Source organism: Ischnura elegans, chromosome 6 (genome assembly GCF_921293095.1).
Source record: "Ischnura elegans chromosome 6, ioIscEleg1.1, whole genome shotgun sequence".
NCBI lineage: Eukaryota > Metazoa > Arthropoda > Insecta > Odonata > Coenagrionidae > Ischnura > Ischnura elegans.
The window spans coordinates 92,809,208-92,826,014 of NC_060251.1; the positions used below are offsets into that span (position 1 = coordinate 92,809,208).

General features: G+C 36.2%; 1 protein-coding gene across 1 annotated transcript in view; it reads left to right on the top strand.

Moving 5' to 3' along the window:
• LOC124161188 (leucine-rich repeat serine/threonine-protein kinase 1) overlaps positions 1-16,807 on the top strand; it is a 348,442-nt gene that overhangs the window by 305,677 nt on the left and 25,958 nt on the right. The window contains exons 12-24 of the mRNA XM_046537425.1: positions 654-1,051; positions 2,708-2,932; positions 3,948-4,246; positions 7,610-7,869; positions 8,625-8,781; positions 10,291-10,625; positions 11,625-11,770; positions 12,188-12,332; positions 12,436-12,545; positions 12,711-12,850; positions 13,418-13,642; positions 15,741-15,863; positions 16,573-16,781. Coding sequence (XP_046393381.1) covers positions 654-1,051; positions 2,708-2,932; positions 3,948-4,246; positions 7,610-7,869; positions 8,625-8,781; positions 10,291-10,625; positions 11,625-11,770; positions 12,188-12,332; positions 12,436-12,545; positions 12,711-12,850; positions 13,418-13,642; positions 15,741-15,863; positions 16,573-16,781 — 2,772 coding nt within the window. The remainder of the gene's footprint in view (positions 1-653; positions 1,052-2,707; positions 2,933-3,947; positions 4,247-7,609; positions 7,870-8,624; positions 8,782-10,290; positions 10,626-11,624; positions 11,771-12,187; positions 12,333-12,435; positions 12,546-12,710; positions 12,851-13,417; positions 13,643-15,740; positions 15,864-16,572; positions 16,782-16,807) is intronic.

Genomic DNA, 16,807 nt, shown 5'->3' on the forward strand with positions numbered 1-16,807 from the left:
ATGATGCATCAATTCATTATGAATAACGAACAACAACTGAAAACTTACTAACGAATTGTACGCTTTAAAATTGTTAAGGGTGACGCGCCTAAATAAAGAGAATCTTCGTCATCCGTCCGGAACGTTCGGGAAAAAAATGACGAGAATTCTCGACATCCGCACGCAACATGTTAATATGTTCAGCCCAACAGATGCAAAAGTGCATCTGGGCTGCATTACCAAGTCACTGAGGGACACACATTCGCATCCCTGATAGACTGCATTTAGTACAGAAGAAAAACCCATCCTATTTTATGAGTGGTTAAGACTGGTTATGAATGAGCATCCTCATTCACTGCATCCATGGGCGCACCCAGCAAGGGGAGGGCAGCTGCCCCCACCCCCCCTTGAAGCAAAAAATCACAAAAGTCTTTAAGCAAAATCAGTACTGAATTGAATCGAAAGCATTCAACAAATTTTCTTTGAACCCACAAAAGATGATATGTATTACTATAAGATATGTAACTAAAATAAAACTCTTTTTTCAAAGAAATAATCTCATAAACTAATGTCACAACTTGATTTGCCCCCCCCTAGACCATGGCTTGCCCCCCCCCCCCTAGTTATGATCTTAAGTACTCCCTTGACATATTTTCTGTCTCTGTCTATTTCAGAACAACCGCTTGGAAGAGCTGCCAGAAGAAATATTCCTTCTCCCTGCGTTAGTTTCGTTGGACGTGTCAAACAACAAACTTCAGGTGCTTCCGCACGCCCTCTGGCAAGCGCCAAAGCTCAAAGAATTGAACGTAGCCTTCAACCTTCTCAGGGACCTGCCCTTAGCCACTCCCCCTATCCTTACCTCCCCCACTTCTGTGATAGACGTCGACACTTGTGCCGTCATCTCCGCCCACTCGTCAATGTCTTCCTTGGTGTCCGTCGAGGAAGGTGCCACAGCCGGAGACTCAAACTCATCATCCTCGGAAGTTCCTTCTCAGTCCTCGGAAACGTCGAAAGGATTGTTAATTCAAGCTGGTGCTCTCCATATGGCCACCCAAAAAGCGAAGGCTGTCAGGTTTGTTTCTATTTATGTATTTATTATTGCCATTGGCCAAATTTCAGTCGAAGCATAAAAGTTTATACAAGTTTACACACACCACCAAAATTTTATACAATTGGCACAAGTTTAATCTAAGTATACTAGCTTAGTCTATATGTACCATGTGCTAACTTAGGTAGGTCTTCAGTTCATGACACTTTCCTAGATACTGGCAGTTTTCCATTGGTACTCCATTTTTTCTTTCCCAATTCCACATTATTAAGACGAAAATTTTTAAATATATTTTTGTACATATTTTAATTTTTTCTAGCCCAGAATATTTATCATAGTATGAAGTGTGGCCATTTGATATAAAAAAAAACAAGTTGGGCTCTAATGTCCTAAAGTCTGACATATTATCTATGAGTTCAGGTTGTTTCACATGAAAAATTTAATATTCACTACCACCTGTCTGCCATCTGTATAGCATTTCATTCCTTAGTTTGGCATAAGACTTATTACTCTTCATTCCAATGATGAACCCTACTCTCTTTCTCCCTTTTGTTGCTTATCCAGCTAAGCTTACCTAAGCTACATCCCTCTATCATGATTTGTTACTTCCCCTTTCCATTCAGCTCTAATTGTATGAATGGAAAGAAAGTATTCAAATATTTTTGTATATTTATTAGAAGGTAATTTTAAATGCGTTTTTTAAATCATGATTTTTCTAAATCCAGTTTGCCTCTAGAGGCCATTTACATTCAGAACCTACTTATTTTCTGATTCTGATGTCTGCTAGTTTCAACTTTGAGGCTTTTTTTGTGGTTGTGAGTAGGTTTATTGCCCTAGGCCGTTACACTAGTATTCATTGTCGGATTTAGGGGGTGCATGGGGGCATGTATCCCCCAAGACGCTTAAAAAAATAGACAAGATTTTTAGTACAGTTATCATAACTTTCATTTTATTTTGTGTGTTTCGGAGCCTCAATCGTTTAATTTAATATAAATAACTTTCATATCAAAATAAACAATATTTTCTACAGTAATTATTGTATTTTGTTTTTATTCTCAAATACATATGTCAAAACCTGTCAGACCCCCCTCCAGAAAAAATCCTGGATCTGCCCCTGGTAGTATTTCCATGTTATCCATGATAAAAAATCCAGTCCATAGAAGCGATAAATTAAGAGAGATGTTTTGCCGAACGGATAGATATGGGAATTCGTTTTACCCCCGAACCATGAAGGACTTATATAAATGCTAGTCCCAACTTCGTAGAGCACTTCATTTTTTATGCATAGACGGCTGGTGTCCTAACACCCCTTGCCACACGCCTTTTAGGCGGCTTGTGGGTTATTATGTAGATGTAGATATATCCTTTAAAATGCCGTCTTTAAAGTGCCAATTTTGAAAACATGGTCGGTAGTGGAGATTTGTATTAAAGTGTAGAAATTACCGTATATGTCTGCATATAGTCCCCCCTTTTTTCCAAAAATGCCTGTGGTAAAAGTAAAGGGGGGGACTATATTCAAACACATTTTTTTTTAAATTTTTCCCGAAACTGATGCATCAAAATTAGGGGAGGACTATATTCGGAGAAATACGGTACCATTTGTAGTTTCTTTCATGGATGTATCACGTTGCCTCCCAGTCAAGCCTGAAAACATTTTATATTTCCATGTTCTTTCTACAGGCACTTGGAGCTGAGGCATCACACTGTGTGGAGGAGGAGTGTCGAGGTCAGTGAGCAGGTGCATTGTGGGTTTGGCAGCGACGATGGGGAGGAAGGCACTCCCACTGGGGCCAGAGTATCGCAGCTGTCTGCCCTCAACCTGGCCCACAATGCTTTCACTCGAATTCCGCATGCATTGCCTTGCCTTGCTGTCAACTTGACTCGGCTGAATCTAAGCTACAACAAGTAAGCAAGCATATGATGCGTTACAATTGACGTATTTCTTTTCATCGTATTCCAGTGTTTTTCCTATGTTTTTATGTATTTGAATGGTAACTGCAAGCTATGGTATGACCATGGATGCATAATATCCGAGTGGTAGCTTTAAATCTTTACCTGTATCATAAAATATGATTTCAGTCATAGCTGAAGGCAATGAATTTTTGAAATATCAGCTTGTATTTACATTAGCCTGATTCATATCAAAATTATTCTGACAGGCATGATAGCATCATATCAGTTAAGACTCTAATAAAAAAAACAATAGCTAATACTACGGGCTCTTAGAAAGTATAAATTGCAAGGTGTTTTGTGACAATTAGGTATATTACCAATACTCTAATAATTGCTAGCTATTGCTAGTGATCTCTTTGTCTATATATGGTAAAAGGCCTGACCCAAGACTTAAGAATGCATGTTGTGCCTGCCTGGGCAAAACATAATTTATTGTGTTCCAAGTTTTACACACGTACCCTTATGAATTATGGACTGTGTACTTCAGAATTCAGGCATCCTTGAATGTTGTGCAACTTTCTTATATATGTACTACATTAGTACTATTTGCTCTTAGTAAGGTATCTCTACTACTTTGTTTTGTCTCTTTTCATACTCTTGCCATTTATGTGATTTTAAAATTTCAACTCTATTGGGGTAACTTGACACAACTTTTCTAGCTCTGTGCGCTGAACACATGTTATTGAAAATCGCTACAGAAGTTGTGCCCATTTGCCCAGTATTGCTCAATAGATTTTCATAAATTAATGTAGAATTCCTAGGCTCCTTTCATTCATATAGAATCCAAACATGGCTGGACCATGAAATCCAAGTGCATAATGGTCGACTTGATGAGATTACGATATCCGTAGCCCGCTGGACATTACGATCGGCATTTGTTTCCAACCTATTTTCCATTCTTTTCTATTGTTTTTGCAATACAAAATACGTCTAAATATTATAAAGTACATGAATTTTTCTTTCATAGTCTCAGGAGTATGGGCCACATTACATCGTACCCAGGATCTTTGAAGCAGCTGGACCTGTCTCACAATCAGATATGCTGCTGGCCGAGCTTGCCTCAGCTAGTGGGGGGACCTCTGGGAAGCAGCCACTCTGTGGGACTGATCGGTGCCGAGGGAGTCGATCCGTTGGCCTCCATCGCTTGCTATGCTCCCATGGGCTCAGGGCAGCCAGCTGGACCCGATGGGCCTCCTGTTCCATTGTTGACGTCTCCAACGTCTGATATTCCCATTGTTGCTGGCAAGATTCCGGCCATAATTGCTGGTATGTATGTGCTGTTGTTTTCTGTGATGAATGATATAAATATTTGCTTGGCATTTTGTTTGAGGGTAGTGTGGTGGAAACTGTCTGTAAAATATAATTGAGATGCCCAAGTTTGAGGAGCTCTATTGTGATGCAGCCAATTTAAATTAAAGAAAGAGCATGAGAGTGACTATGTAATCTATATCAGGTGATATTCTGTAATAAATTTTCAACACTCTACCCACTACACTATAGCCAATGTCAAATTGTGTGTTGATGCCTCTGAGTGTAGTGACTGAGCGATATAATTGAAGACATTAAGAGTCGTTTTGGGGTGTATTGCTTTTCACATCATGAATTAATAAACATTTTACATTTTTCAACTTTTTTTTAGGGTAGCATTTCACATAAACCCAAGAATTCTTAAGTGGCATTTTTTATTCAGTGTGTGGATTTTTAACTCTTCAAATGATTGATTTTGTTTACCTAAGAACTTGTGTAAAATTATGTTAGATTTACATTTCTTGCATAAAAATCAACCTTAGCATTTAATGGAGTTTTTCAAATGGGTGAAGGAATGTTGACAGCTCTTATATTCACTCACTCGCATGTAATGTTTTCTTTAGTTATAGAGTAAATATGAGTGAATATATAACTATATTCTTTTTGAAATTAAAATTGATTTAACTAAATTTTGTGCTGTGATTATGTGCCTCAACATATTTGCGAGCATATCATTGAAAAGAATTAGATACTCAATGCAAAGAAATTATTTTATTGGTTAAAATATGCCTGTAAATGATTTTTTTGTGTGGAGATATTGTAATGATTGCTATACTTTTTAGTTTATATAAAATTTTAAATTGTTCAGGTGTGATTTTGTTATCTGCAAAACTTCACTTTTATCATCATACATAATTTTGAATTACAAAATCATTGTCATTTTACATTCTGAAATACATTTTCCATTCCATTATCAATACTTATTTACTTCGTACTCAATGCACTTCATTATAAATCTTTAATAGGCTCTGGCACAAAATTTATCATTTTCTCCTACACCCCATTTTCATATTTATCTATAAAGAAAAGTTCCTTTAACTATACAGCCATTGGGTAATTTCCATATTTATAGCTACACATTTTAATAAGGTATTTTGAAGATTACATTTTTGGTAGTTTGCCCGAATCACAATACACTTTGGAACAGAAATTCTTAGCCAATGTGTATGTGTTAATAGAGCAAGAAACCAAGTTGAAATCACTTTAAAAAAGGGACTTGTTTGAAATGAGTAGTTTTTTACCTATCTAGTGTTGTCTTCAACTCCATTGAAACTTAATAACAATAATAATAATAACGATCTTATTTCTGTTGGCTAGCAAGTAACATAGAAATCGTCACAGGGAGAAAAAAGTGATTCATAATAACACACACAGGTTATTGTCAACTTTAACAGTGATATTTAGAATGAGGTCTTTTGCTGAAAATTTCAGGTCTCTGTGACAAAAGATTGATTCAGGACTCCTTTTACATGTTGCAAATTGGAAAAAGAGTATATCTTACCTAAATTGAGTATTGATAGCTAATAAATTGAGGGAGATTGTTTTCATATTTTGTTATTTTTTCTGAAATTCAAACCCAAAGCTATTGAGGTGACCCATAAACTCAAGATTACATTCTTACTAATTTATGGTAATTTTACTCTTTTTTCTGTGCTTCAGATGGAATTTTTTCTTCTTTGGGCAAGTTTACATCTACATTTTCAGAATAATCATTCAATAAAACTAAAGAAATTGACATAATGATAACCCATGAGTATTTTTCTTTTAATTCATAATTTTTTCTTTGTGTGAATTGGATGTTTACACAACACATACATTTTGAAGTTTTCAGTCATTATATATCATTCAAGTTTTTCATTCATTTTTTAAATATTGTTTTGCAAATTGGTTACTGAATCCAATACACATTTTGAATGTTATTCAATCAGAATGAAGTCTATTGAGTACACCCTTCAGCCCCTCCAATTTCTCTAGAGTGTTCTAAAATTTTTCAGTTCGTCGTTGGATGTATATGTCGGCTTGTGTTAAAAAATGGAGTAAGTTAATCACAGATTACTTAGAATGAATGGGAAAGCAACTTTTATTTTTTTTTATAATCCCAGGCCAATTATGAGCTTATCCAGTTTTGAATTTTTATTAGCTTTAATTTTATGATTTTTATCTGCTTATCTCATTTTTATTTAAGTTGTATGCTAAAATTTGGAAATATATGATGAGACATGTAACCCGATGAACCATTGTATCTATATGACCCATAAAAGCACTGCTTACATACAGGGCTTTAGCGAGTTCGGTGGGGGGAAGTCTCGCGGTTCAACTCTCTCTGAATGTTTAGGAATTCAAGTCTTAAGTGTTACTTAATTAACCACTCCCTATCATCTAATTCCCCTGAAAAACATTTGATGCTATAACCCTCACCTGTATTTATAAATCAAATTTCCTGGCTGTAGGCTAGACTGTAAATAAATAGATCTAAAACCTTTAATTTTTACAATCCAATATTCCTATAGCAAGTTATAGCATTATTGAATCTATATTTAAGTGAATCAGGCTAAGTTCGTTAGCCTATTTTTTAGCTTCCGTTGAAATATATGTGCTGTTAATAGGTGCTGTTAATTGGATATAAGTGGATTAAATTCTAATAAGATGATATTGTAGCCAAAAAATTATATATGCTGTAAAATGCTACCACCATTGCCCAATAATCTTCTTACTTATAGTTCAAAGGGATTTGCTTTGATTGAAATGTTACCTCAGCTTAAAAAATTCACTACTATTCAGTCCTATTTTGTATTGCTTGTATCCAGGCCAGGCTTTGAGTACAACTTATCCTTATAACGTTTTGGAGTTCCTTTCATAGTACGTTAATATCATATCAGGAAATAAACTTTTTTATGCCAACACAATGGAAACTCATATTTCATGTCATGACATATACATAAATTTTATTCATGACATAATTTACTGATATGCTACAGATTTTATTTTTTTTAATTCTTCACATTCACATTCATTGACATTATATGATTAAATTTTTATGATTACACACTTATGCTGGGAAATTGTCTGTAAGCCAGCTGGATATGCATCACAGACAAGGGGCACTTTGTCTTTCATTGAAATCTTTAAAGTGCCGTTAGCATATCAGTTATGTCCTTTCAATAGATATTTTCAAATTTTCCTGATCAGTATGTATGGTATAATGGATTTATCTAAGGATAAAATGTTTTATTCCATTCTTTGTGTAAAAATCGAGTCTCTTTTGTTGTTCAAACACAGTTTTTTTTTCGTGTAATAACTTCACATCATTTATGCCGTTAGGGAGGCGAGCTGGTGCTGTAATGGCTGCTGGGGGCTCACGATCGATAAGGAGCGCTATACTCAATGCCGTATGCATTCATCGAAGGCATCTGAGATTGGACAACCTCAGAACCCTCATCCTTGCTGACAACATGCTCGCCCGAATCCAACTCTCAACGGATGATGACGGTGGAAGCAGTGGTCAAAATTCAACCAACCCATCCCCCTGTCACATGGCATTACCATCAGATGAAGATGAGACTGGCAATTCAGATGATCCCGTGAGAATGATTTTTTACAAATTTTAATTAAATAGTGTGGTGATTTTCATAACTACAGTAAATGCTTGATGGATTAAAATGAGGAAACATGATTTTGACTGGCCTTATACTTAAATAATTATTCAAAAGGTGTGATGGACTTTTCACAGTCAACACATCTTCTCTCAATTTATATTCCAACTATTTTTGGCTTCCTGACTCAGTTTTAGCATTAATTTTCAATGATATCAGAACACAAGTAAATTTGTATTATTTATAGTAATATTATTTTACTTGTGTGCCCTTAGAAAAAAAATAGAAACTACATACCTACTACTATACCAAAATATGGCACACCAGAAAAATATATATGTATGCACCCAAATCTCAGGGTAAAATATGTACATACATCTTACTATAAATCTATAATTTATTGTCTAAATTGCAAAAAAATCATTACAGATGCATAGATTTATTACTCATCATATTATAATGGCAAATATGGAATTGTTTGTTTTTGGCTGATACTTGGAGCCCTTTCTAAATTCTTAATGTAATGTTCTCCCTCTGATGAGGTGAACAAAAGTGAGAATTCTTAATGTAATTTTCTCCTGATTAGGTGAACAAATTGAGGTATTGGGATTCTGGAGGGTGATTTTATTTTCCAGTAAAAAATTAAGAGGAAATTTGTGATGTGCAGATTTTCATAGCAATAGTTTTTTTGCTCCAACTGTTCATTGGGCATACAAAGTAAATCTCTTTCTTTTAAATTCTAGGACTTAACCCTGAGTCCATTGCTGAGTGGTGCCAAGGCCCGCCTCATGTTCCCCAACTTAAGCATGTTGGACATAAGCAACAATCACCTGAGGGAGATACCTCTTAACATCCATGAATTGAACAATCTTTCCGTATTGAATCTCAGTGGAAATCCAGGTAAGGCTCCTTGGCAGTAATTTACTTTTTTCCTTCAGGGATGATATTTTCTTTTCTCACTAAGTGGAGGTAAAGATTTTGAGATCATGTCTTTGATGTTGGCTCTTAGTTTTTGGTGGCATTCTGGATTCATGGATTTCTCCATCTTCTGAGTTTTCACCACATCGTTTGTCAGAGTTTGACGACGGTTTCGCTGGGATTCCACCTGGCATCTTCAGGTTGTAGTGGAAACAAAGTGAAAGTGAAACTCCATTTCAACATGAAGACACCTGGCAAAATTGTTGTCAACCTCTGACAACCAACGTGGTGGAAATCCGGAAGATGGGGAGATCCAAAAATCATGTTTAAGTTCAGATTTGGGACAAATGTTTATGAAAGCAAATGCAAGACAGCATTGGTTAGTGGTATAAAAATGCTCAACTCAAGGAGGAAGTACATCACTGTATTTTTTAAAGACCAAAAAAAAGTCTCTTACGGAGTTTAGCCTGCCCAGAGCAGAAATATGTGACTCTTGAGGGAGAGGAAAGAGAATAGGCTCAAGATTTAGTGGACATGAATGCAGAGTTGGCTACAGTAGTTGACTTAGGTGGTGAGGGAAAGGAATGAGGAAGAGCTCATGAAGGTTTGGAGGGGAGAAAATACCTAGATGTGATGATGATGAGGAAGAGGGCATATAATTGAGACCTGCAGGCAGTGAAAAATCCAGAATTTTCCTACCCATCTCTGTTTATTGCTCATACGTGCATTCACGCCAATTTGTGTAACGTAGACTCCCATCTTCCCTGGTCATCTTGTGTCCCAGCCAGGAGATCTTTGTGCTCTCCAATAGTGTCAAGGCATAGGGATCCTCCCAAAAGACTCCTGTATAGTCCAAGGCATAGCTTCAAGAAAAATAGCCTCTGAAACAGTTTGCACCCCAATCCCTTTGGGCCTTAGCTCTGGCAGGATGGGAAGGAAGCAGTTATTTTATGAGGCATTTTTTTCTATTGATGTACATAGTTTGCAAAATGGTATTAGTATTGCATGGTGTTTTTTCACTCAGCAGTTCATTTCCAAACACAAAATGAAGATAAAAGATTTTTTCGTTGATGATACATATATTTCGGAGAGATAAAAATCATATGTAATTCTATGTTGCAAATATTGGCATGTAGTAGCTAAATGAAACATTACAATATTTCCACTGAATATATTTGAGCATATTGCATTTTGTTGTTACAACAACATTCTCAAGTTCTGTTGCAACAACGAAATGAGTTGTACTCAAATAAATTTAGGGAAAATATTGCAATGTTTCATTTAACTAATATTAATAACTTTTGCCACATCATGCCGCATGTCATGCTAGATATTTGAATGTAGGTTTTTCATGCAAAATGTTTGATGTACTATGTTTTTAAAACGAATTTCAAGAAATACCTTCTCCCGGCACCAAATGAACTTCATATGTGTAATGTTTTGTAGGAATCCAGATGATTCGATGAGCAATAATTTTAAATCAAATTTCAGGTATATGTGAGCTGCCGCCCCAGATGGGACTCCTCTCTCGACTCTGGAATCTGAGCACTCGAGGCTGCAGTCTTCAGGAGCCCCTTCGCTCCATGATCGACTCCAAAAAATACAAAACGATGGATGTTGTGGGATACCTCAAGTCTGTCCTGGAGGACGCCCGGCCGTACGCTCGGATGAAGTTGATGATTGTCGGTGTGCAGGGGATTGGCAAGACTTCATTGCTCGAGCAGCTGAGGCAGGAGGGGAGTGGAGCGGGAACAGCTGGCGGTGCTATTGGCGGAGGTAGTGGAAGTGGAGCCGGAGGACCTGCCTTCAAGAAGAAACAGCCTGAGGTGAGACTGGCATGATCTGATTTTTAATCAACTCTCCAAAAAAAGGGAGATCGTTGTTATCAATATAGTTCCATTCTCTCTGGTATGATGGTCAGGTAAAATACTAATTCTTTACTTCAGAATTACGCCAATTGCCAACACCAGTGTTTCTGTGAATGGCTCATTCACTATTTTTTATTATTGTTGGTTGCAATAGAGTGAAAAATAAAGAGACTGGTATTTTTCCATTTTTCAATTCATTGCCTACTTCTTAAGCTATTTATGGCAAAATATCAATGGACTCACACTTTTCACTGATAAGTTCATGATGTCACTGACACTTGCCAAGCGGCTCATTGTTTCTCTACTGCTGCATTTGTCTTTTGTAGTTTGTTGTTATTAACAATAATTAGCAATTCTTTGTGTCTATGATCAGGTCTCTCTGAACGAATGATGGACTTGAACTTTGATGGTGTCACTAACTCAAGAAATATTTGTGGAAACTGTTGCTTTTTTCATTTTAAAGTTATGAAAAAATTATGGAATGTCATTGTGTCTGTAAAGTCATGGTGGAAGAGGGAATTGACCACAAATTCTGAAACAATCATGTTTGCTCTAAAATTTAATCTTTTTCTTTTCCACATACCTACGTATTGGCATATGTTTGATATTTGAATATTTTATTTCCAACATATCTTTCAGGTAATGCATAGTAACTGTTTACATTCAGTTTTATATAGCAAATTTGCTTTGTTTCTAAATTGAACTTCCTTAATCACTTTTCTTTTGTCAGAGGAATATTTCATAAAATTCACATTATCAAATAGCCTCGAAATTTCTTAAAAAAAAAGTCAGGGAATTTCAGGTTGATGTTTGTGTGGCCACCCTATATACATTGAAAACTTATAGTGAAATTGAAAAAAAAATGAAAATTGAAAATGTATAGTTGAATATTCTGTTATTTTTTCTCATCAAAAGGTGTGCCTTGTCATAATGCTATAATCTTGATATTATTTTCAGCATTGGGCCAAACGAATGGGTAATAAAAACATCAATGTGAAAACAGCCAAAGGGACAAATATTTCTACTGTGGGAGTGGATATTTGTGACTGGGTTTATGAAAAGAAGATTCGAGGCCAGTCATCCTATGGAGCTGTTGTTTTCAGGTTAGCTTTTTGATTTATTATTCCAATAAATGGTAGAGCATTTCTCAAATATAAGTATCAAGTATTGTTCAAATCAATTTTAAAATAAATTCATTTGGTGTCTTAATGTGTCATTTAGGAACGTGCCTTTAAGGAAGTATTCCTTCTGTGTTCGGCTGACGTCCAAAATTTGTTACTACAAACATTAGCCAGACCTCATTCTGTAGCTGACTGGTTCTTGCTCAGTATAGGCTGACTAGCTGATTTATTTTTACTCTAGTTTATTGAATTGTGTCTCTGATTAATTTTTTAAATGACAGCCTAACTTCAATAACTCAAGAACTTTTAGATATGCTTACACAACTTAGTTTTTCATGAGTTAAAATCTTATTACCTCGTGCGGAGGCTTATTATATTTTTTCTTTGTATGTATCACAGAACATGGGATTTCGGTGGTCAAAGAGAATATTATGCAACACATCAGTATTTCCTGTCTAAGCGTAGTCTGTACCTTGTTGTGTGGCGAATTCCAGACGGACAGAGAGGAATTGCAGAAATACTGCAATGGCTGGTTAACATTCAGGTACTTATAAAATGGTTGTAATATTAAATAGATATGTTTTAGCAATATGGTTTGGTTGGACAAGTGTCCCTAATGTGATACCTTTTAATTTTTCATCCCATAGGCTCGAGCTCCCAACTCTCCTGTGATAATTGTGGGAACTCATTATGACATGATGAGGGAACATTATCCATCGTCAATGTCTGAGGATCTTCAGCAGATGATCAGAGACAAGTAATTTCAATCACTTTTTCTCATTTTTAGTTCAATGCATGACTGTATTTTGTTAATTTCTTGAAATTTGAAGAATGATTGCTGGATGTAAGGGATGTAAGCTCAGACACATGTATGTGTAACGATAACATGAGTTTATATATGTAATCATGTTATTTTTTTTAGGTTCATCAATATTGTTGATGCTGAGAAGTGCGGTCTTCCAAGGGTGCTGGACACCATAGAAGTCAGCTGCAAAACAAGGCATAACATCAAATTACTTTGCAATTTAATCTATGATACTGTGTTCAGCCTTAGGCCTCCAGGTAAGAAAGACTTATTATGCACAGAACCCAACTAATGTTAATATTGCAATTGATTCTTAATACTCAAATTTATCTTAAATTGGACCTCGTAGTACCTAGCTGCCTTATATTTTAATGCTGCTTTAACACATTTGCTGCAGATCTGAATTTTCCTTCTCTCGTTCAGACTGTGGGTCACTCGTGGACATCATTTTGGGTTACATCTAACTTCCGTGTGTACCACATAGGTTACCCTCAAATAGAATAAGTACATCAAGTTTTATGGGTAAAGTTCTTAGTTCATTAAATGGCTGCAGGCACAATGTGAAGAAAAATAGGAAATTTGCCATACTGCCAGATGAAGGTTGGGTGAGCCACACCAGTTGCTCACCCTTCAGCAATGTGTTAACTTTGATCTGAATTTCCTCCTCTGTTAATTATTTTTAAATTATTTTGAAAATGTAGGATTGTACTTGAATAAATTATGTTCATGTTTCATTTTGATCACTGTGGGCGTGATTTGTAGTGGTGAAAATTCATAAGATGGCTGTGCATTTTTACTAAGCAGGGTTTCTTCTTCACTTTCAGGGAGCAAAGAGTTGCTTTTGGAGCAGAGGGTCCCTGCCAGCTATTTGGCTTTGGAGGAGGTTGTCGGCCACATTGCTTGGGAGAGGAGGATGGTGGGTGGAGATCCAGTTTTGACGGCAGAGCAGTACAGGGCTGCTGTGACCAGGGAGATGCTGGCGCGCCACCACAGAACGTTCCGAGATACATCCGAACTCAATCAAGCCACTGCTTTTCTCCATGAAAATGGTAGGCGTCCATGTATGGGCACTTTTCAAGGAAATTACATAGAGCAAGTACAATTTAGAGCAACAGTTATGTTATTTTATGTTTTTACCTCTAAATATCTCTTTTGATATCTTCTGTGAACCCGAATCACTATCAAAATCAAAATATTTTTATATCTTCTTAAGACTCTAAATTTCTTAATTGGATGTAAATCATGGGCTTCATTTGAGTAGTATTTATTATAAGAAAGCAGTTACAAATTTCAGCTGTAAATTACCGTCTCAACACATTCACTGTGGCACCAATTTATTGTAGCTTGATGAAGAGCGAAGCTCTTTCTTAGTATGTTTGGTCTCAAGCTCGGTGATCAACACTGTCATGACGCCAATGAATCAGTACTAAATGTGTTAAGACAGTTTCTCAATGGATTCAATAGTGTTGATAGTTTCCTGCCAGATAATCATTTTGGTCACTGCTAAATGTTAACTTGGTAAATTAAAAAAGCAAACATACGTCGGCGGCAAATCGAGATGTAAAAGAAACTTGTAATACTAGAGGATAACGATCGTAAGCTGTGCTGTTGACATTAAGAGTAAGTTGTGCTGTTGACATTAAGAGTAAGTTGTGCTGTTGAATTTGGCAACGCCGAATTAGCGGAGAAGGTAGTCCTATCCGTCCTACGGTACGAATTCACAGCAAAACAGTGTGCACACAATCCATATGTGAGATCGCGAATCGGTTCCGCTGCCAACACACACACAAGCTACAACATATTTCAATAATATATGTAAATCCATAAACAATATACTAGCATATACCATAAAAATATAGTGGGAAATAGGCAAATATTCTTATCAAAAAATGGAGGTCACTGTCACATTCTTATATTCATCACGTACAACTTACAATAACAGAGCTCGTTATGATGGAAACAACTATTTATTCACTGATTTAAACCCTTAAATTAGCCCACACAAGTGACACAGGTGACTTTTCTCACTAATATTCGTTGAAATAATGGAATAACAAACTTCACACACAGTTTTTATTTCAATAGCTTGATCGTGAAATATCATATCTACGGTGAACAACGGAGGTTAATACGCCACTGACAATTTTTACACTACTGTTAGACATTTATCGATAGCGTAATAGCTTTTCTCACAATTCAATCATGATGAAACACTGATAACTCTTGGCCGACATTTTTCAACCTTGTCAAACTTTGAGCATTACAACCATTGGCACTGTGATTATTAGCAGTAGCTTAACGGGAGATGTCACGTTGAAAATAACACTATTTTGGCACAAAAATGTTCCTAGATGTCTCCAATCAGCGAGCAAAAGTTGCATTGACTGGAACTCACCCCATAACACAAGCACAGACAGTCCTAAACGACGAATTCTCCGGTACCTACGAATAAACGGATGAAGTTATTGTATATAAAAGCATAGCGGACATTAGTAAACATCAAAATCGTTCTAATTACATACTTAAATGAATGATATGCCGTCGATAACATTAACGTATCCCCCTTCCAACGGCCGTGGCTCAAACTCCTACATCGATGTTATTTAGGTATTGTAAAATTTTTGGTTTAACTGCTCCAGTTTTATATTTTATGCCCTTACTCAGATATTAATACTTATTATAAATAATGCAAAATATGAGGGCTTCCAAGCCTCTATCGTCGGATATTTATCTTTAAATAGAAAATAATCAACACGTCTAACAAACGAAGCTCTCACAACTGCTGGCAACTATTACAAACAATCACAACAATAGCTTCGAGTGATGTTTAGGCACCTTTGACGTCATCGAGGCTTCGTCGGCAGTGGCTTGGGGGGTGAGGTAGTTTTTCCCGCGCTTTAAAATTCGTTATATTTATCATTGAATATCTCGCGAAGGAAAACTCAGATTTACATGCGGTTTTCTTTGTTGTATTCAGAAAATAATTTTCTGTCCGCCTGTGAAATAAAAAAAATTCATGCAAGTTCCCCATTGGTTCACACCTGCCTAATCTTTGTGTTGGAAACACGATTCTTACCATTAGTCAATTGGCAGACTGGTGATTGCCATTATATTTATTACACAATGCTATGCTCATTTTCCTTTCAGGTGTTCTTCTACATTATGATGATGCTACTCTTAAAGACCTCTACTTCTTGGATCCTCAGTGGCTTTGCGACATGCTGGCTCATGTGGTTACCATCAGAGAGATCAATCCATTTGCACGAACAGGTGGGTGTAGAATTGAAGGATTGACCTAGTTTTCAATCACTTATCAACTCTTGCTATCATCATACATTCACTTTGTATGCCTCTATAATATTTTTTAAATATTTATCAGAATTTTTTCTATTAAGATCACTGTTCCGTGTGCTATATGTTCTGAACTGCACTAAATTTCCAAAGTCTAAATTATTTGATAAATAAGTCATTTCCATGTTTTATTTGGAACTGATATTAATTTTGTTACTAGCATTGGTTCTCTGTCCCAGTTATCAATCAAATGATTAATTTTTATTGCTTGATATCCAAAGGATATTATCTGTAGATTTCACTATAGGGCACTATGAAACATAAAATAATACATTAAGTTATCTATTTAGTGAGTGGTTCCCTAAAATTGCTCTGTTTAAACTAAGTAATGTAAAGTATAGTTTGTTACAGTATCCTAACTGGTTTTTGCACAAATTTTATGGGCTCTGATTCATTTTGATTTCAGTTGGATCTCAATTCGAAGCTCTAAAACTGGTGAATCAGAGAATCCAACTGACCCACCCCAAAATTTAAATATAGATATATGTATTCTCTCAATCAAGCCATTGTTGCATACATACTTGATTTTCTCAAGCCTGGTATTAGCATTGATGGTTTTTCTATCATTTGTGTCCAACAGTTTAATTACAATCAACTTATAGTTTTGTGCCTCATTCTTTTCTTTTAGGAGTGATGAAGTTGGATGATTTGAAGCATGTTTTCAAGTCATCATCCCCATCCCTTTGTGCCAATGCAAGAGGCTACATTGTGAGTTTACTCAACAAGTTTGAGGTTGCTCTAACGTGGGATAGTCGAACATTGCTTATTCCATCTTTGCTTCCGTCTGAAGAACAAATACGGTCACCCCATTCCAACCACCTATTTGTGCGTGTGAAGGTAAGATATGACATTATATGATCTTT